This window comes from Chiloscyllium plagiosum, chromosome 30 (genome assembly GCF_004010195.1).
Source record: "Chiloscyllium plagiosum isolate BGI_BamShark_2017 chromosome 30, ASM401019v2, whole genome shotgun sequence".
Classification (NCBI taxonomy): Eukaryota; Metazoa; Chordata; class Chondrichthyes; order Orectolobiformes; family Hemiscylliidae; genus Chiloscyllium; species Chiloscyllium plagiosum.
Genome location: NC_057739.1, coordinates 20,060,225 through 20,082,570, shown reverse-complemented (window position 1 = coordinate 20,082,570; position 22,346 = coordinate 20,060,225). Strand labels below are relative to the sequence as shown.

At 41.1% G+C, this 22,346-nt stretch overlaps 1 protein-coding gene across 1 annotated transcript in view; it reads left to right on the top strand.

Annotated features, from left to right (window-relative positions):
• The window catches only part of niban2a (niban apoptosis regulator 2a), a 193,445-nt gene that overhangs the window by 84,947 nt on the left and 86,152 nt on the right, over positions 1-22,346 (top strand). Inside the window, exons 2-3 of the mRNA XM_043720003.1 lie at positions 1,529-1,659; positions 20,737-20,865. Of these exons, the coding sequence (XP_043575938.1) occupies positions 1,529-1,659; positions 20,737-20,865 (260 nt within the window). The remainder of the gene's footprint in view (positions 1-1,528; positions 1,660-20,736; positions 20,866-22,346) is intronic.

The window sequence follows — 22,346 nt, the reverse complement described above, 5'->3', positions numbered from 1 at the left end:
AAACAGAGATGTACTACTAAGACTTTATAAACCTCTGGTTAGGCCCCATTTGGAGTACTGTGTCCAGTTTTGGTCCCCACACCCCAGGAAGGACATACTGGCACTGGAACGTGTCCAGCGGAGATTCACACAGATGATCCCTGGAATGACAGGTCTAACATATGAGGAACGGCTGAGGATACTGGGATTGTATTCGTTGGAGTTTAGAAGATTAAGGGGAGACTTAATAGAGACGTACAAAATAATACATGGCTTGGAAAAGGTGGATGCTAGGAAATTGTTTCCGTTAGACGAGGAGACTAGGACCCGTGGACACAGCCTTAGAATTAGAGGGGGTCATTTCAGAACAGAAATGCGGAGACATTTCTTCAGCCAGAGAGTGGTGGGCCTGTGGAATTCATTGCCACGGAGTGCAGTGGAAGCCGGGACGCTAAATGTCTTCAAGGCCGTGATTGATAGATTCTTGTTGTCTAGAGGAATTAAGGGCTACGGGGAGAACGCTGGTAAGTGGAGCTGAAATGCGCATCAGCCATGATTGAATGGCGGAGTGGACTCGATGGGCCAAATGGCCGGCCTTCCACTCCTATATCTTATGGTCTTATGGACTGTCATGCACACTATAAGGATTGAGCCTGCTCAAAAGTGCACCCTGCATTCCTCCAAACCTGAATTCAGACCTGAATCAAAATAAAACCGCAAACTGCAGATGCTGGAGATGGAGAAAACTCCACTTTCTCTCTATAGTTGCTGCCAGACCTGCTGAGTTTCTCTACCAATGTTAATTCTTATTTTAGATCGAAGTAAGGTCTATGTATTTTCACTAATTATTAATTGCGCTCTACATCACACAGGTAGTACTTCCAAGCTGTTCCTTAAAATTTACCCTCTCGATTGCATAATGTTTTGGGCTTGAATGTTTATTATCCAGGTCAATCATATTCCCAAAACCTGAGTTATTTTGTCAACTTGTCTGGGTAGTTCTGCCTGTATTCCATGAGATCTATCTTTGCTATCCAGTTTCCCATGAGGAATCTTGTTGAACGCCTTACTGAAGTCCGTATAGATCACATCTACTGCTCTGCCCTCATTAATTCTCTTTGTTACTTCAAAAAACCCAATCAAGTTTGAGACAAGATTTCCCATGCTCAAAGCCATGTTGACTATCCCTAATCAGTCCTTGCCATTCCAAATACATGTACATCCTCTCTCTCTCTCAGGATTCCCTCCAACAACTTGCCCATGCATGGCCCATAATATTCAGGGTGATGACACAGGGAAATGAAGAGAATTTCAGGTTGAACAATGGCAGTGTGTAACATTTGAGAGCTCCACCATTTTTCTCTTTAACTGAAATTTCTATTTTGGTGTAAAATTATTTCTAATGAAAATGAGGTATTTTGAAATATTTCAAGTTCTCAACTGCCTAAAAGTTATAAATGAACAGATTTTTCATTGTTTCGATATGTGTATGTGGGAGAATTACATTGTTTCCAACTGTACTCAGTTTTGTATCACTCTTCTTTTTCAGAAAGGACTGGTAAGATTCTGGATGAGTTTTTCCAGTTCTATGAGGAGCAGTATCCATTAGCTCTCTTCAATAAGATCCGGTATGAGGTTGAAGAAAATGGTGGACCGCAGCCTCAACTTCTTCAAAGAAAGGCAAGTAAAATGCAACATTGCTTTTTTTTGACTTGCCTGTCGCTTGAGCACCTGCAAATTTCAAATCTTCAGGAAGGAGGGTCAATGAGCGACTTGCACTAAAATAGAGGAGAGTTGGGCAGGGATGAAGAACTAAAATTAAATTTGGGGTTGCAAGATAATATAATTTTGTGGCTGGGAGGAAGCTCTGTAATGTATTATTCTGATATTTGAAAGAGAAGTGACATATTTTATGTCCAGAGCAATATTTTGAATGATGGTGTGTACCCTCTTAATGCCCAATGTTGCACCTAATTGGGTGAAATATACAATCTGGATAAAATAATGCTAATGTTGTAACATGGCCCTTTTAAATATCCTATATTCTGACAGGTATCCACTGGTACAGAATTCACATCATTCCTCACATAATCTAGTCAGATATTCATGAGGTAACTGTAAACAAATAAGCAGGGAACAGCATCCATGAAATCTTGTTTAATGTCACGTGTCATCTGCCATCCTTTAATCCACAACTGTGCGTTTTGGTCTTTTTTGTGCTAATGGCCTATTGAGGGGTGGGGGGGAAGCTAATTTGAGTTGGCGTACCTGTGTAGAGTGTTGGGATGTATTTGATTAAAGCTGCATTCTCTCACGTACTCAATTACATGAGTACAGTGAAAAGTGTACCATATCACCATGTACAGCACCACCTTAGGTACAAGTCATTACACAGAGAAACAAAGTTAGAAGTAAAGCATTACTATTGTTCTTGGTATAAGTAGAAAAATAAAGAAATAAAGTTAAATGTTTACATTACGGTCCTTTGTAATGTTAAGTGGAAAATAAAGGAAGTTATGTACTGTAGTTATCTAGTTTAATCAAAGGTGATGACAAATATACAAAAGAGTAAGCCATAAAGCCCACTGAACCTGCTTTACAATATAATATTAGAGCAACCTGTACGTCATCAACCCCATTCTTCCATGTTATTCTTCTAGTTCTTAACATTGGGACATTGATTTTCAGATATTATTGGTGGAGGGATTAATATAACTTTATGGGGAAATCATTCTCCTTTATTTTCGGAAATTTAATATACATTTTTTCTTTAGGTGTTGTGATTAATTTGTGCTAGCAGGGTGTGAATGTTTGAGTATAAAAACATATTAGTTTTTTTAAAGAATATGGGATGTTAAACGGAACTCCATATTTCAAGAAGTAAAGAATTGATATACTTATTAGAAACAATTAGGACCTTACCATTAAGTGTACAAGTCCTGCTAAGATTTGCTTTCCCAAAATGCAGCACCTCGCATTTATCTGAATTAAACTCCATCTGCCACTTCTCAGCCCATTGGCCCATCTGGTCAAGATCCTGTTGTAATCTGAGGTAACCCTCTACGCTGCCCACTACACCTCCAATTTTGGTGTCATCTGCAAACTTACTAACTGTACCTCTTATGCTCGTGTCCAAATCATTTATGTAAATGACAAAAAGTAGAGGACCCAGCACCGATCCTTGTGGCACTCCACTGGTCACAGGCCTCCAGTCTGAAAAACGACCCTCCACCACCACCACCCACCCTCTGTCTTCTACCTTTGAGTCAGTTCTGTATCCAAATGGTGAGGTTCTCCTTGTATTCCATGAGATCTAACCTTGCTCACCAGTCTCCCATGGGGAACCTTGTCGAACACCTTACTAAAGTCCATATCTACCACTTTGCCCTAATCAATCCTCTTTGTTACTTCTTCAAAAAACTCAATCAAGTTAGCCAGAAGATTATTGTTTCAGATCCCATGTCTGATTCTGACCCAATCAGAATAGGTGCTGAATTCAGAGGCACTATCCTTTTGCGAAATCAATTTTGAGATCCTTGCCTCCCCTTCCTATTCAATCCATGGTTTTGAGCATCTCCTGGTACTATGTTAAAAGACAGGTGTTTCTCTCGACTTTTGTCTGATACTTGCCTTCCAACAACAACATCACTGCAACAGTTAAACATTGTAGCTTTGTCCCTATCCCTCCGACATCTGTTCATGATATAATTGGTAGAGGACAGAAGCCCATGCTTCTCAATAACTTACAGATGTACAGCACCCTCCAAAACCATGTAAATGTGGCTTCCGGTGTAAGACAAAATGTTCATCCAACTAACTGCCTTGTCACCAGAATGGCATCTGTGTGGTAGCAGACTGAGTTTTCAAGAAGCACAGTACTGATGCTCTGAGTGCTGCCTGAAAGAGCAGATAGTGAAGCAGTGATTTGTCATCAGAAAGTAGGTGAATAACAAAGAGCAACAGCTTGTAGTAATCACACAACTTGACTAAACCTTTCTCCCTCTAATGTTTTGTACTGTATACCAAATGAGTACTCCTCGCCTTCCTGTCAGAGTATTCAGTTGTTTCACACTGCACTGGCTTCAGTCTGACTGTGGTTGCAGAAAGACTTTCCTGGGTTCCAGGCCACGTCATTAGCAGGAGATGAATGAGCTGCATCTTTCTGAGATCATTGTGGGCAGGAGGCGTGGTGGAACAAGACTGAACTGGGTTGCAGATGACATTTTTTATTCTATTACTGCACTGGGGGACAGTCACCGTTTCGCTACAATTTTGACATTAGATTAGATTACTTACAGCTGGAAACAGGCCCTTTGGCACAACAAGTCCACACCGACCCTCTGAAGAGCAGCCCACCCAGACCCATTCCCCTACATTTACCCCTTCACCTAACACTACGGGCAGTTCACCTAATCTGCACACCTTTGGACTGTGGGAGGAAACCGGAGACACTGGAAGAATTTGCAAACTCCACACAGGCAGTTACCCGAGGCGGGAATTGAACTCTGGTCCCTGGTGCTGTGAGGCAGCAGTGCTAACCACTGCGCCACCGTGCAGCCCCAGATGTTGTGAATTGACCCATTTTTAAAGCATTGTGCTGGTGTTGAATTTCAAAAAACGAGTGTTTTATATAGTGTCTTTCATGACCATAGGCCATCTCGAGTTATGGGAAGCTAAGGAATGAAAGATTTAGTATTTCAAACAATTCCTTGGGAAGTTTACCTCAGTTGATTGATGGGCATGCATGGAAACTTGGGGCAGATATTTTCCCACTCCAATAGGCACTAGAAATGGTTTTTTTTAAAAACAAGTCCAGGCATTTGTCTTTGTGTGGAATATTTTACTTGTTAGTATTTGACATCTGGAAATTGAAAATAAGCTGCTAGTAAAGTTTTTTTTTGAAAAAATGTAATGGTGTATAAGCTGTCAAAGAAATTGGCACTTAAAAAGTTAAAAGACCTTGAAGTAGTCACTGACTCCAAGGAGTGCACTGGACTCCGAGAAGCAGTAGCCACAGAAGAAAGGCCACCTGAGAAAACACATCTCGAGTCTGCTAATACCCAGATAACTGAAAGCATCTGCCTCCTTGGCTCTGAGGCAGTCTGTTTTTTTTTCCCAGTGGCCTTTCAACAACATTGTGAACAGTTATTGCACTCTGCCCAGGCACATCAGCAGATATGACCCTGGATTAATCCCCGACTCACCATCCCAAATGCTTGCTCCACAGGGTAAACCTGGCCCAATTAGTGTGAAAAGTAAGTTGAGGCTTTTCCAATTGGAGGTTATTAATTCAGCTTGAGTGTTGATTTTTTTTTTTTGGATGCTCTAGTTCTGCAGTTATTTATGGAGACTCCCTGGGGAGAGCCATTTGTCAATTGTTGAACGCAAGTTTGATCTGAATTGACCTGTTAGGTTTCTCAACAAAGATGGAAGGCAAATGCCATTTTCAAACAGTGCAAAGGAACTAAACTTCAATTTCAACAGAACTACCAGGGTGCAGAAGGAGGCCATTCAGTCCCACGTGCCTGAAATAGTTCTACTATCTAATGCCAAACTCTTCTCTCCTCCGCATATCCCTGCACATCATTCCTTCCATAAAACCATCCAACATCCTCTGGAATGCCTCAATCCTCATTTCCAGGGCCATCACATTCTATACCCTCCCTACTGGCTGAATGAGAAAAAGGTTTTTCTCACATCTCTTCATCACACAGGCATGACCATTTGCACATCATTTTAAATCCATGCTCCTACGATTTTTTTTTTTCTCCTCTCTCCTACAAATGGAAGCAGCTCCTTTCTATCTACTTTGTCCAGTCCGTGCACAGTTTGGAAAACTGTAGTCTGATCTCTCCTCATCTGCTTCTCCCCTGGGAGAACAGTCTGGATTCTTCAGTCAATTCTCATAACTAGAGTTTTTCATTCCTGGAACCATTCTAGTTATTCATTTCTGTACTTTCTGCATGAAAATGTTCACATTCTTCCTTTTAATGTGGGACCTACAACCTGTTTAGCCATCTTCAATTTATTTGTTCAATTTGGAAGGGATAGTGTGGTCCCGTTGCTTTTTATTTGTACTCCATCCTATTAAATGGACCACATTTTAAAGGGAGAAGACTGATTTGGTTCCTTACTTCTCCTGGTCTCTGTTTCCTGTGTGGCCTCAGCCATTGTTGTCGTCCATGGGTTGATGAAGCATAGGTCTGCCCGAGGTGTGTTTCTGCCAGGCCTTTGCTAACAAATTGGAGGTTGGGATATTTTGTTCCTCCATGTCGGCCAAGTCAATTTGCACACTCAAAGCTTCTTAACGGATGAGAGGTTTTGGCATTGAGTTTTCTGATCAGATTGCAAAAATCGTAAAAATGCTGTGCGGCATATATTCAACAATTCTCCTGGACAGACTTGTTATCCACGCCTTTGTTGATCTGCTCTTCTCTCTGCACTCTATCTTCACCTAATAGTGTACTCCCTTCCCCCCCCCCCCCCCCTCTCTCGCACGCATCTCTCTCTCGCACGCTCTCGCTCTCGCACGCTCTCGCTCTCGCTCTCGCTTGCGCTCTCGCTCGCTCATGTCCGCCTAAATGCCAACATCCCTCTAGTTACCGTCGTATGAAAAAGGTACCTTTTACAGCGTGTGGTGAATAGCGGTCTTTGAATGGCAGTTGGTGCTTTCTCTGGCTAACTGTCCAAAATAGCTCCAAATATCAGATCGTTGGTGTGATGTTGTCAAAACAGTAAAATTCAAATTCGCTGAAACATGCAACATCTGGCTGTAACCTAGATACCTCAGTTATTTTTACAGCAGTTCTAATTTAAACTGGTTAAATTATACCCTTGATACTGTAACCCAATCGAATTTGAATTTTACTGTTTTGACAGCATCTCACCAATGATCTGATGTTTGGGGTATTTAAAAAGGCAGCCATTTTGGACAGTTAGCCAGAGAAAGGACCAACTGCCATTCAAATATTGCTATTCACCACACTCTCTGTCAAAGGTACCTTTTTCATATGAAACATCTTTGCAGCAGAAGACAGAAGATGACCCAGGGAGATCTACAAGCAGAGGAAGACTGACACTGGAGATGAAAGCCACTGCCTGTTTTTGAAAATTAAGTTGCTGTAAATTTAATGTTCACTTTTAGAGTTAAAATTGGTATTTCTTCTTTAAATAATGGAATTTGGGTAGCTCTGTCACTCATACTTTAACAGATTATGTGGCAAGGTGATCTTGTGTGTGCTTGGTTTAATTAGTACAAGGGTTTACCACCATGTCGTAACAGTAGAGTATCATCCAGTTGGATTGAAACCATAGATTTAGTTCAAAAATAGCCAAGGTGGCAGGGTGCAACAGGCATCATCTCTGACAAGAACAGAAATTGCTGGGGGGAAACTCAGTAGGTCTGGTAGCATCTGTAGAGAGAAAGCAGAGTTTACATTTCAGGTCCAATGACCCTTCTTCAGAACTGGCGATCACTTTGAATGTTAACTCTGCTTTCTTTCCACAGATGATGCAAGACCTGCTGAGTTTCCCCAGCAATTTCGGTTTTTGTTTCCAATTTTCAGCAATCTGCAGTTTTAAAGATATTGACTGTCTGTGGAATCACATTTCAAAAAATAAAATCGAAAGAACTGCGAAAGCTGGAAATCGGAAACAAAATGAATTTCTAGAAAGCTCAGTTGGTCTGGTAGCATCTATGGAGAGAAATCAGAGCTAACATTTCAGATACAGTGACCCTTCGTCAGAACTGATGGTAACTAGAGGCGTTTATGCGGATGTGGGTGTATGCTTGCTAGCTATCAGCACACACCTTCAACTTCATAACACTAGTCCTGAATGTCATTTTCTTTCAAGTGCGGTAGTATTTTATCAAAAAGATTCAATGGTATTGGAGCGCAAGACAGTTTTGGAATTTTCCACTGTTTGATTCATGCCACAAGATCTGACGATTGTCATGCAACTGCATTTGGCAGATGAGTTAGTCTGGTAGGTTGTGTTTTGTTCTCATACAATTAAGAGTTTGTTCACAAATATGCAGTTAGGTTGAAGTTGTGCATAACCTGTCCAGTATTATTTAACTTGACACAATTTTAAAAAAATTAAGTGAATAGAGAACTTGATGCCACTATTTTATTGATTCAGCCAGTGATTCTTACACAAAGAACAGCAAATTGTATTCAAGCAAGTCAAGTCTTTAGCCTATTGTCTTTTTGTATTACTTCAGGCCAAGAAAGCAATGCCAGTTTCAAAAAACCTCTTTATAATGCGTATATTTTCTTTTTTTACGATGTGAACATTGCAGGGTAGGCTGCCAGATTCTGGATCAGTGGTGCTGGAAGAGCACAGCAGTTCAGGCAACATCCAAGGAGCTTCGAAATCGACGTTTCGGGCAAAAGGCCTTCATCAGGAATAAAGGCAGTGAGCCTGAAGGGTGGAGAGATAAGCTAGGGGAGGGTGGGGGTGGGGAGAGAGTAGCATAGAGTACAATGGGGTGAGGGAGCGGCGGTGAAGGAGGCCCAGGACCTCCATATCCTCGGCAGAGTGGGAGGGGGAGTCGAAATGTTGGGCCACGGCGTGGTTGATTGGTGCGGGTGTCTTGGAGATGTTCCCTAAAGCGCTCTGCTAGGAGGCGGCCAGTCTCCCCAATGTAGAGGAGACCGCATCGGGAGCAACAGACCATCTTTAATTGTCCTTAAAGAAACTGGCTTGCTCAGCCTTTTTAGTGTGTAATTCAGAATCACATTTTTGGGGGCTCTGGACTCTTGGCCAGGTCAAGTAAGGATTCCTTTCCCTAAATGACATTCTTACCCAGACTAAGTCACCCTTCATAAACCAAATGGTTTTTACAGCAACGGATCATGTTTGCCATTACTGAGACTCTGAAGTTAGCTTTATGTTCCAGGATTATTAATGAAATTTAAATTTCATCAGCTACCTGCTGGGACCTGAACATATCTGCCAGAACGTTAGTTTCATCCAGTTACATTACCCCATACTATCATTTTCCATACGAAAAGGAAGTAATGTCAGAATACTGTTGCTCTATGCCAATTTTCCTCATAACTTGGCAAGTGTTTTTGGTTGCCTCTGTTGGAATTTCACTGATATTTTACTGATTGTCAGTGCAGTTTCCTAAATATGGAATATAAATTTGTGCACAGTCATTCCTCATTGGAATAAATTCTGGATCAGGGCCTCAAACACACAATTTATGTTCTGAACTAGGAAGTTGTTGAAACCTTTAATGACTCCCCATTCCCATTCCCCTTCCTACTTTTGAAAACCGTTCTACAATTTGTCCCAACAGTGTAGCAAGGCCTTCTCCATGCTTGGCTTGGAAAAAAAAACTCAAATCCTCTTGAATTTATCATTTTCAAGATGTCATTTTGGAGGACTTTGAACGAATTGTTGCTAGACTTCCCTTTGACTGACTGAGTTGATCAGCTCATGACCTTTCCCTTTTTCACTAGACACTTGTAACAGATGGCAAAAGGTTCAGCTTCAGAAGCGATTCAGTTCAAGATTGCATTTAAACAGTGTACCTTTTTTGTGCATCTCGATGTCCATAACTGATACAATTTCTTACTTTTCAATTGCAGTGAATGTGACCAAAAATGGCAGCTGTTTATACATACTAAGATCTCACTGCTGGCGAGGTGACTCATCAGTTGTTGTCTTTGCAAAGGTGGATGTCGGATGTTTCTAGCTTTGCAATGCTGCTGTTTGTTGAGTAGCTAGTGTGCTGGATTAACATCTCACATCAAGTCAAGCCTCCTCCAATTTTTCAGTTTGGGGGACTGTGCCAGTGGCTCAGTGGTTAGCACTGCTGCCTCACAACACCAGGGACCTGGATTTGATTTCACCCTCTGGTGACTGTCTATGCGGAGTTTGCACAGACATTCTCCCTGTGCCTTTGTGCGTTTCCTCCAGGTGCTCCGGTTTCCTCGCACAGTCCATAGGTATGCAGGTTAGGTGGATTGGCCATGTTAAATTGCCCCATAGTGTCCAGGGATGTGCAGGCTAAACAGATTAGTCATGGAAAATGCAGGTTACAGGGATAATGTAGTCGGATGAGTCTGGGTGGGATGCTCTTTTGGAGGGCTAGTGTGGACTTGATGGACCGAATGGCCTCTTTCCACATGGTAAGGATTCCAAAAACAGATTAAGATTTGTGTGGATTTTATGGTATTTTGATCAGGTGAAGGAGATAATACAAATTTTCTGCAAAACAAGTTCCTTATTGAAGTTATGTAAAACTGGCAGCTACTGCAGCAGAGATTGTTGCAGATTCAGTATATGTACCAAGCTGTTCCAGGAACTCTGAGCCCATCCTTTTACTAATGGGGAATCAGATACCACTGTTTCCTTCATAAACTGCTGGTTATTATTTGTCTTTAAAACCTAATTTATCTGATACTAGTGAATAAGCAAACAGCATTAGCAGTCACAAAATCTGAACCTAGAAAACTGCATATTTAACTCCTTGTGAACTGCACTTTATCTTGTGAACCCGCAGCTTTAGCTCTACATTTTGAGGCTGGAAAATAAGTGGATTCTTAATATTTGTGTTTGGAGTCAGAAAGTATCAAAGCGGGATGATCTAAATAGCAGTTCGGAGTCCTTGACCGGTTCCTTAACACAGTATTATCGGACTCTTTCCCATCTCAAATTCTTTGCACAACTTTGAATTGCTGCTCAAAAAATGTCTATTATTTATCATTCTTCTATTACTCTGTAACTTGTGTTTTACACTTCTTATGCACTTTGTGCCATGTACGATTGTGTAGTTTGCGCTGTCCATGTAGCACCCTCAGTCCTGGAAGAACGTTGTCTCGTTTTTACTGTATCAGTTGAAGATGCTGCATTTTGGGAAAGCAAATCTTAGCAGGACTTATACACTTAATGGTAAGGTCCTAGGGAGTGTTGCTGAACAAAAAGACCTTGGACTGCAGGTTCATAGCTCCTTGAAAGTGGAGTCGCAGGTAGATAGGATAGTGAAGGAGGCGTTTGGTATGCTTTCTTTTATTGGTCAGAGAATTGAGTACAGGAGTTGGGACGTCATGTTGTGGCTGTACTGGACATTGGTTAGGCCACTGTTGGAATATTGTGTGCAATTTTGGTCTCCTTCCTATCGAAAAGATTTTTTTTTTAGATTAGATTACTTAGTGTGGAAACAGGCCCTTCAGCCCAACAAGTCCACACCGACCAGTCGAAGAGCAACCCACCCAGACCCATTCCCCCACATTCACCCCTTCACCTAACCTGCACATTTTTGGATTGTGGGAGGAAACTGGAGCACCCAGAGGAAACCCACGCAGACACAGGGAAAATATGCAAACTCCACACAGTCAGTCGCCTGAGGTGGGAATTATACCCGGGTCTCTGGCGCTGTGAGGCAGCAGTGCTAACCACTGTGCCACCGTGTTGCCCACAAGTTGTGAAACTTGAAAGGGTTCAGAAAAGATTTATAAGGATGTTGCCAGGGTTGGAGGATCTGAGCTATAGGGAGAGGCTGAACAAGCTGGGGCTGTTTTCCCTGGAGCGTCGGAGGCTGAGGGGTGAGCTTATACAGGTTTACAAAATTGAGGGGCATGGATAGGGTAAATAGACAAAGTATTTTCCCTGGCGTGGGGAGTCCAGAACTAGAGGGCATAGGTTTAGGGTGTGAGGGGAAAGATATAAAAGAGACATAAGTGGCAACTTTTTCAAGCAGAGGGTGGTACGTGTATGGTATGAGCTGCCAGAGGAAGTGGTGGAAGCTGGTACAGTTGCAACATTTAAGAGGCATTTGGATGGGTATATGAATAGGAAGGGTTTGGAGGGATATGGGCCAGTTGCTGGTAGGTGGGACTAGATTGGGTTGGGATATCTGGTCGGCATGGACGGGTTGGACCAAAGGGTCTGTTTCCATGCTGTACATCTCTGACTCTACGGTCAAAATAAAAGCTACTCTACTCTAAAACCAAAAGATTGGAAAATTGAACTAGGTGTCTCTCTTTCACTCATGTTGCAGTTTTGTACTACTGGCTTATGTTTGTGAATTTATTTGACATATTTTGTGGTAAAACTCCAAATCTTGATTGACTAGCATTCTACAGTAGTTGGTTTCTCTAGCAGGGTGACGCTTGAGTATATTTAGTCCAACCCCAATGGTTTAAAGTTCCTTGCCTTTGGTTGAAGAGTATTCTGCATCATGAGGCACCTCACCTTCACTGCTTTGAGGGCAAATAGCAATAGGCAATCAAGGATGGCCCAGCCTGTGTCACCCACATCCTGTGAAAATAAAATCTTGTATTGTGTAGTGTTCAGGTTGTTGTGTAAAGGGGTAAATAGTTTACATCAACCTGTTCAGTGATTTTCTTGTGTCCCTAGGAAGCAGATGGGTCTTGAAGCCCAGACTGAGGAGTAGGAACATGCACCACAAAAGCCCTTCTGTAAAAGTGTATCCTGACTGGAGGTGCTGGTGTTGGACTGGGGTAGACAAAGTTAAAAATCTCACATCACCAGGTTATAGTCCAAAGGGTTTATTTGGAAGTACAAGGTTTTGGAGCTACCTGTGGAAGAAGCAGCACTCTGAAAGCTCGTACAGGTACTTCCAAATAAACCTGTTGGACTATAACCTGGTGTTGGGTTATTTTTAACTTAATCCTGACTGACTCATTTTTCTCAGTTCAACAGCATTAGCAAGTCTTGAAGCTGATAATCTGATAGTGGTAGAAGGAGTTTGTGAAGAACATTTGATGTTTTGCAGGAAGTATTTGATTGCTCTCACTTTGTTCTTCATCTTGCCATGAAATGAAAAATAACAGGAATCGACATGGGCTTGAATTCTGGGTCCATATCATGTGTTTCCTTCCTGTGTGGGCACAGGAGCATAGCTTTAAGTTTTAACAGTACTTAGCAAAATTGTGTCCTTAATGGTTAAGGTGATATGAGAAACCCATTATTTGGACAAAATGGTACAATCGTGTTTTGTATGGCATAGCAAATTACTTTGGGTGGATAATGTAGTACATATTGCTGACCACCGCATGCCCCCCCCCCTCCCCAACCTCCGATTTGGTGGTGGTAACCTGCAGTAAGTGGCCAGAATTGCATCCAAAGGATCATTCTCTGCGGAGACTGATGGAGTGGAGAGTGAGGGTAAGGAAGGGGTGAAGGTAAAAATGTGGGAGGTGAATCAGACTGGTCTCCACCTGACCTGCCCCTTTAACAACCCTGCCTTCTGGGTGAGATGTTAACCAAGTTCAGTGCCTCAGTGTGAAAGATCCAGTGTATTATTTTTGGGAATTCCTCTGTCCTGATCAATACTGTGTTGTGACCGGCACTTTGAGACAAATGGTCCAGTCATTCATTTTCTTGCGATGTGTGGTGACCTGCAGTAAGCAGATTGGCTGCTGTCTTTCCTGCACTTGAAATGTTGGAGGGTCTGAGGTCAAAGGGATTTAATGATGTAAATGAATTCCTTCAGCTCTTGAACACCCTCCCCCTCCCCCCCCCACTCCTGATCGGACAGTCAGTTATTTCTCCACCCTTCATCATTTTATTTATTCTAGTTTGAGATTGTGTTGAATGTTTGTGTTTACACAGATGACCAGCATGTTGTGTTTTTAATACAAGTCTTGAATGAAGTACTGTTAACTTGAGCATTTACATTTACATCTGTTTAGTGTCAGTTACCATTCTGCCCATTTGTACCTGATGGATACTGCAGCATCAATCCTGCAAATGGTGTATGGAGCTCTCGTTGTGTTTTCCAATCCACACCTCTTCCCCGACCCATCATGTGTTAAAATACCAAAAATAATATTCGGTTAACATGAGTTTAAGTTCTGTTAGTCACTAACTTGCATGCTGGCATTAACTTGTAATTGAGCTTGCATTTCACTACTTAGTCATAGAGATGTACAGCACAGAAACAGACCCTTTGGTCCAACTCGTCCATGCCGGCCAGATATCCAAACACAATCTAGTCCCACCTGCCAGCTCTCAGCCCATATCCCTCCAAACCCTTCCTATTCATACAACCATCGAGATGTCTTTTAAATGTTGCAATTGTACTAGCCTCCACCACTTCCTCTGGCAGCTCATTCCATGCAAGTACCACTGTCTGCAAGAAAAAGTTGCCTTTTAGGTCTCTTTTATATCTTTTCCCCTCTCACTCTAAACCTATGCCTTCTAGTTCTGGACTCCACCCCCACCCTCCCACCCCAGGGAAAAGACTTGTCTATTTATCCTATCCATGCTTATTGGAATATTACGTCTAATGTCTAATTTATCACAAGGTGATATTTATGAATCTTTTGAATCCAAAAAGCAACATGGTTTGAATTGTCAAACTGAATCCTGTTTCCTTTCTCAGAGTTGTTCCAAATTCCCAGTTTCCACTCTCCTCCATCTTGGTTCTTACTGTCTGATGTAATTCTGTAAGGATACTGGATATACAGCATGCAACAATCTAATGTTTAATGTTATTACAATCTGAGTTTCTGTCATTTGCAGTGTATGAAGGACATTTTGGTTTTCCAAATGTTTCAATGTGTTTGATTTTCAGATTGACTCTGACTCTTTATGGCAACTTTAATTTCTCACATTCCATGAGTTTTGTTCAATGCAATGCACATGATTTTATGACCAAATGCACTCTTGTCAATAGTTTTTACAATCTCTTGATATTTGGTTTGGAGGTTTTTGTATATCTCTTAAGGTGGTTAACTATAGACGAAGCTTATTGTGACTTATTGCTGTTTGTGATTTATCTAATTGAATATCAAATTCTTGGTGAAATAAATTTCAGTTATTTGACAAAAATGTTAGCTGAAATCAAGTTAGTTGCAGTGTAGCCATTTCAAGGTTCCTATCATTTTAGTTTCATATTTCAAGCGATATTTAAAGCTGCCCATTCCATCAATACTGGTTTTCCTAAGGGTAATTGACAGAAATATGTAGAAATGACATTCTGTTGAGTAAAGGAATTGATCAAGAGTTTACCACATGATCTAAGTTACTTGTGTAAATTACCTTTTTGCAATCCTGATATTCAATACTGTCATTGACGATTGATTCCTAATGGACAGACTGAAGTGATTCACTTGGCAAGACTTGAGTTTAATTACACTGAAGCTATAAGCCTGAGGTTCAGCTGGAGATTTGCCAGGTGAAAATCTATTTACCTTGCTTGGCTCCAGCCAGGCTGAGAGTTAGTCTCCCTCTTTGCGCATGCCTGGATGGGTGCATGTGCGAAAAGGTATTTCAGAAGCTGCAAAATGAATTTTGAGAGAAGGGACTAGAGAATCCCTACACTCTGGGGGAAGGATTCTGCAGAGGCTGAGGGTTCCAGGAGGTCCCTTGACAACCAGGTAGAGCAATTAGATACTGGGCTGGATCTTGTACTGCTGCAGATACCCAGTTTTGTCCCCTGTGACATGTCTTGCTCTACTTCATGTCAGACCGCACGTGGTTTTATAACTGCATTCCTCACCATATTATTCAATCTTAAATGCATTTTAAGATGCATGCATTCCTCATCTTGTTTGGAAAATAGCTTTCTTAAAAAAAAAAAGTCTTGTATAACAACAGAAGAACTCAGAATTACCATCAACTTTGTTCAGCTTTAACCTGTGGAAGTTTCTATTTAAAGTAGTTAAAGTCTTGATAATGGTGTATCGATTTATGTGATGTGTATTTCGGACACCTGCCTTTCAATGCCTTTTTAAATCTGGGCTGTTCTTGAAGGCATTTTGGAACAGATGAAGGATTAAGTGACCAAATGGGAAAATGTTGTATGAAACTTTTTTAAAAAAAACCTAGGTAGTTGGGAATGAAATTTTGCTTCAGTTATTTTCACATAGTATGCACCAATTTCCCATGGTGGGGCGGGGGTGGGGAGTAAAAAGTAGTTTCATCCTATTTGGGTTCCCAGCAAAATCTGCTAAGTGCAGTTGCTAGGGTTGCAGTCTCTGCATGTATTCCTGGAGATGTCATGACTTCATTTAATTGTCTGGTCCCTAAATATCTGTCATTGGCCACACAATACTGCCAATTATGGTGCCCTTCCACAGCCAATTGGATAACAGATTCTTTTCCTCCATTTTTTGTTTGTTTTTCTCTCACATATTCGATATCCATTTAGCTAAACAAACTAAAGCATTGAAGGATTTTAGTAAACAATGTGCCTCTTGTGTTTGTGTTCCTGGTAGCACTGACCTGGAAATTCTAGGGTAGTGCGACAGGTTTACCAACCATAGTGTCTTGGGAAGTTTGTTTCTGGAAACACTGCAATTGTTATTTTGGTCCTGTATGTGTGCAAATAAAAATAGTGTGGTACCTGTTGGAGTGTGGTACCTGTTGGAGTGTGGTACCTGTTGGAGTGTGGTACCTGTTGGAGTGTGGTACCTAAATTGAGCTGTCTTTTTGAGATTGAACTGGTGATCCATTACTTGGGTCTATCAGATAGAATTAAAGGTCGTTGAGAAACATTGTAAATGATCTGAAAATGGGAAGCTCTCGTGATGTGAATTCCTTTTGAAATTGAGCAGTTAAGGAATCCTAATCCTGAACTAGTCCATTGTATTCTGGGTTAATTCTCTTGAGTAAAACTCTGCAACTTTATAAATCTCTAATGCACTGGAATCCATACAGTGGAAAATTTTAAATAGAAACTGGCCTAATGTTGCACAGCTTCCAAATATGGTGCTGTTTGAAGCCTTGCCTTGCCTTGGGGATGTCAAGATGCCGTGCTGAGGTCTGGGTTAGGATCAGTAACTTGAATGGCGAATCTTTTCCTCGATTGCCAGTCTACTTAAAATGAGCAGCGAGGTTTGCTCGCCCTTACCATGACGATCACCTTGCTTCCAAAAAATGATTGAGAATAAATACAAAATACTTGGAATTAGTTTGAAGATTAAACTTGTTTTAAGCCTTTTGTTCTGTCCTTTCGGTGCTAGTTGAACTTTGAACTACCGTATTAAACAGCAGCAGCTGTTTAACCACCACCTTGAAGCTAAAGAAGGATTCTAGATCTCTGGTAAGTCAGATAGGAGCTGAGGGAGAAAGACATTTGTTTCCCCACTGTTCATTCTTGAACATTCAATCCTGGTCTCCCTTCTATAGAAAGGACATTGTGAAACTTGAAAGTGTTCAGAACAGATTTTAGGAGGATTGTACTCGGGTTGGAGAGAGAGGTTGAATAAGCTAGGGCTGTTTTCCCTGGAGTGTCTGAGGTTGAGGGGTGACCTTTATGGAGGTTTATAAAATCATGAGGAATATTGATAGGATACATAGACGAAGTCTCTTCTCTGGGTTGAGGGAGTCCAGAACTAGAGGGCATAGGTTTAAGGTGAGGGGAAAGTTTAAGATGAATCTGAAGGGTAACTTTTTCAGACAGAGAGGGTAGTGCATGTATGGAATACCAGAGGAAGTGGTGGAGGCTGGTACAAATACAGCATTTAAAAGGCATCACCTTTAATATACCCACCTTTGGATGGGTATATGAATAGGAAGGGCTGAGAGAGGCATGGGCCAGGTTCTGGCACAGTGGCTCAGTTTTTAGCACTGTTGCCTCAGGTGGATTAGTATGGCATTTACTAGCACATTTTTTTGTGAATGTTCAGCTGAAATTCTGAAAAGCAAAAGTCCTTGTTGGTAAAATTAAATTACGCCCTAACTTAATGTTCTAGACCGGCTAATAACAAAGGAATAAGTGTAAGTGGACTGTATGTGAGATTTGAGGTTTTGGGCCTGCACTGCTATTTGTAGACCATATTATAGTCAAGTCACTATTGTCTCGTTGGAACATAGGGCTGCTGTTTTATTAAAGACAACTGGTGATGGTTTAACCTGAGGGTCACCTTGCCTCAGGCAGGGAGAGGTTGAGAAGGAGAGTCCTTCATGGTAACCTTAGCCAGTGCAGGAATTGAGCCCACGCTGTTGGCATCACTCCACATTACAAATCAGCTGTCCAGCCAGCTGAACTGACTCCATTTGGCATTATAACCTTGAATTGAGCCCACGCTGTTGGCATCACTCCACATTACAAATCAGCTGTCCAGCCAGCTGAACTGACTCCATTTGGCATTATAACCTTAGCATCTTTTGAAATACTCCAGTTTATATTGCGTTCTCAAAGAAGTCTGTATTTCTGCTCTGATTTCTGTATGGGTAATATGAGAGACTTTGCTTCAATTTGAAATCTGACTGAGCTGTGAACATTTTGACTCATTACCACCATGTCACAGGAAACTTGTCTAAAGTAGGAATATGACTAATAATGGCTCATCCACATTTGCAGCTTTGTATACTAGCAAGAGCGCAGCTGTACATTTGGGAAATGTGGAGCCATCAGAGCAGTCCGATGACTTATTGGCATGACCTGTGAAATAAATTGACATCCAACAAGAAGGAAGTATTTGTTTAACATGGGCGTTTGCCTTCCTTCCTGTCATGAGCTAATTTAATTACTTGAGTTTTGGGTGGGGTTAATTCAGTGGAAGATGGTTCATTTTATTCTTTGCTGTGGATGGATGGGAGAAGAGAGAACGACTCAGTCAGCATTAGTTTGCTTGAGTGAAGTGATTTTAAAGTAGGGTCGCAGGGAACATTGTGGCATAAACCAACCCAGTTCAAGGAATGATTTAGAGATGCCGGTGTTGGACTGGGGTGTGCAGTTCAAGGAACTTTATGGTGCTGAAAAACATAACTCTTAATAAAATAATGCGGGGAGGTTGGGAGAAGGGATTGAGAACAAGGAAGTAATTATTGATGGAAATTAACAAACATTTTATTAAAAGATTTTTATTGCATTTTTGCCAATTCTGAATGTTATCCAAAGGCAGATAAAAATGTAATTGAACTAACAGCTCTTAAATAGGCTTGAACAAAGATCCATCCCTTTGTGGTGGTAGGTCAGTTGAGTTCTTTTATGGTACATGACTGTAGGATGTTTTTGTGATTAAATCTCATGATTCCAATCCCTTTTCTTTTTCTCTTCTGAAACTGAAATCTCGAGGCTTTTGTCCTATGACTTGGACATCAGTGGTTATGGAGGAGAACAATAGCACTAACTGTAAATTCAGCTACAGATGTCCCAGAATATCTTCCATTTCATTCTGAAAGGGACAACAGCATGACTTGTACTTACTGCACTTTTTTAAAAAGCGCAGTATAAGTTCTGAGGTGCTTCCCAGGAGCATTGTAAATAGCATTGTTGAGCCACATCGGCAGATCTTATGCCATACAACCCAAATGTTAGCCAGAGAGATTTTAAAATATGCCTTAAAGGAGGAAAGTGAGATAATCAAGTTCACACAACTTAAACTTTTAAATTTTTATGCAAAAGTGGGTCCAGAATTTTGTGAAAGTGGAATGAGAGTATTGAAGTTTCAAAGTTTATTTCCAGTGGTGGTGGGTTAGCTGTGCCCTGTAATGTTTTACTTTTTGACATGTTTCATTTTCCAGAGTTTTGAGGTTACTGTAATCCTGACTTCTGAAGCTCATTCTGAAAGGGATTCCTTTGAACTCTGAAAATAAAAGTGCATATGCCGAATCAAATTTGATTGAACTTTTCCATAACCAAAAGATCCCACACTGTGAGTCGAAAATAGCAAGCAAGCCTACAATTGCCACCAACAGTGAGAAGGAACTTTTACCTTACTTTGATGAAATGGGATGAAGTTGTGCTTGTACACTGAGCAAATTGAGTTTCTGATTTGTCGCTTACCTTAAGAATCCAATAATCTTAAAGTGACCTGCCATTCTTTGTACGCAGTTGTTCGACACCTTTCACTGCCAAGATGATTTAAGTAGTTCAGTGCTGCCTTAAAGAAATTTCTTTTTCCAATGATAATATCAGAACACTTACTTTTAATAGCTTGCAACAATTGGATATTTTCAGACAAAATCATGTTGTGCGTCTTCAAATAATAATTTCCCTCCACTGTATGATGTTACATCTCCTTAACTGTCTGCCACCAAATAGCACTGAGCATGCGATCCACACCTAGCCAAACTGGTGATTTGTAACATTACTGAGCTATATAATGTGCCACTGAAATTGATATATTTGCAGAATACGTGCATATGTTTTGCTGCAAATCTTGTGCATGTGCACAGCTCTGAAATCCACAAGCACATTGAAATTCTGTGGTCTTTTTAGATGTCTTTCAGAGCAACTTTCCAGTGTGACTTTTGGAAGCTAACTGCTGGTTAGTATGAATGCTATTGGTCTTTACGTTAGCTTGTCATAGCCACGGGATCCAGAGATTTTTTAGTTTTGCTTCGGTACCGATTCTTCTATGTTGTAAATGCCCTTCCATTGTTCTTAACTTGCTTTCCACCAGCACCTCTGCAGAGCTGGAAGTAAAGTTTTCCAGTTCTAAATGTATTACAAATTAGTAGGAATATAAACTGTCAATTGGTAACTCCTGGCTTTCAGCAATGATATTCAAAATCTCCAATTCTAAGCTGCTCAAAGTTTTCAATCTGAAACATTGCTTTTTATCATAAGGCTGTATTTGAATTGTGTGCATACAATCCTGTCATGAAGGTAGTCAATATTATGTTTAAAAAAAAGACCCTATTATTATAATATGTAATTTAATGATATGTCTGCCATATCTAATCTTGGTACATTCTATAAACTTATTGACAAGTTCTGTTTAAAGCCATTTCATTGAGTGGTTAAGCAATGAAGATAAAAGTAGTTTGTAGATGAATAATGAATATGACTAATTCATCTCTTTTACTTTTAATTTCCTGCAGGCCCCATTAAAGGATAGAGTTATCTTCTCTGGCAACCTTTACCAGTATATGGAAGTAAACAGGAAGTGGAAGAACAGATACTTCGTTGTACATGATGACTATGATGTGGCATTTTACGATGGCAAAATGGTATGTTTTTACTGTGTGTATGACCACCTGAAAATCAGTGTACCACAAGTAATAAAAAGATGATTGATTAATTTACTGCTCTTCAAAAAGCATTGTTCTGGATTTGGTGAACATTCCAAATACTGTGCCAATTTTGACAACTACAGAACAGCCTCGATTATCTGAACCTCAATTATCCAAATTTCAGATTATCCGAACAAGATCTCAAGGTCCCGTAAAAACACTATCCATTATCTGAACAATCTCTTATCCGAACTCTCTTACCGAACAAAATACTCTCTGCCCGTCTTGTTTGAATAATCAAGGTTGTTCTGTATACACTTTCAAACTGTATAGCTATGGTTGGTTTAGAAGGGTGAAAATTGATTACACTTTCATACCATATGGTGGATGTCTTTCATATTCTAACCAACCTGCTATACGTTGAACACAAACATCTAAGACTCCATATATTTGTGGGATAGTAAGTAATGGACAGACCAGTTTTAATTTGTGTTGCAGATGTTTCGTCCCCTGTCTAGGTGACATCCTCAGTGCTTGGGAGCCTCTTGTGAAGCGCTTCAGTGATGTTTCCTCCAGCACTTATAGTGATTTGTCTCTGCCGCTTCCGGTTGTCAGTTCCAGCTGTCCGCTGCAGTGGCCGGTATATTGGGTCCAGGTCAATGTGCTTATTGATTGGATCTGTGGATGAATGCCATACCTCTAGGAATTCCCTGGCTGTTCTCTGTTTGGCTTGTCCTATAATAGTAGTGTTGTCCCAGTCGAACTCATGTTGCTTGTCATCTGAGTGTGTGGCTACTAAGGATGGTTGGTCATGTCGTTTTGTGGCTAGTTGGTGTTCATGGATGCGGATCGTTAGCTGTCTTCCTGTTTGTCCTATGCAGTGTTTTGTGTAGTCCTTGCATGGGATTTTGTACACTACGTTGGTTTTACTCATGCTGGGTAGCGGGTCCTTCGTCCTGGTGAGTTGTTGTCTGAGAGTGTTCCTGCACAAATGCAGAAAGAATCGAATCCTTCCACCATGTGTCAGATACAGACCACCAGTCAACAACCCACAAGCCAGGGACACGTCCAGACAGAACGGATTCAGGATGATCCAGGTAATGATTACAGACGCACACAACAAACTACACAAATACAGACAAGACATTGCGCGCCAAAAATCGTTAATTTTCAAAACCACCAATAAGGAATGGACCCGGACCATAGAATAAGCCATCACCATAGTACAGAACAGGACCACACACCGCAAAAAAACAGCACTAAAAGAAAAAATGGCCAAACTAACACAACAGAGAGGACACACCACAACACACTCCTGGGTTAGAAACCTCTCCCACAGACAGCTCACAGACACTGAAAGAACAATACTGGCCAAGGGACTCCACTACAACCACAGGGACGCTAAGACAGCAGACTTCCTAGCAGCACTAGAATGCACACTCAAAAACAATGGACTGACAGAAGAGACACAACAAACA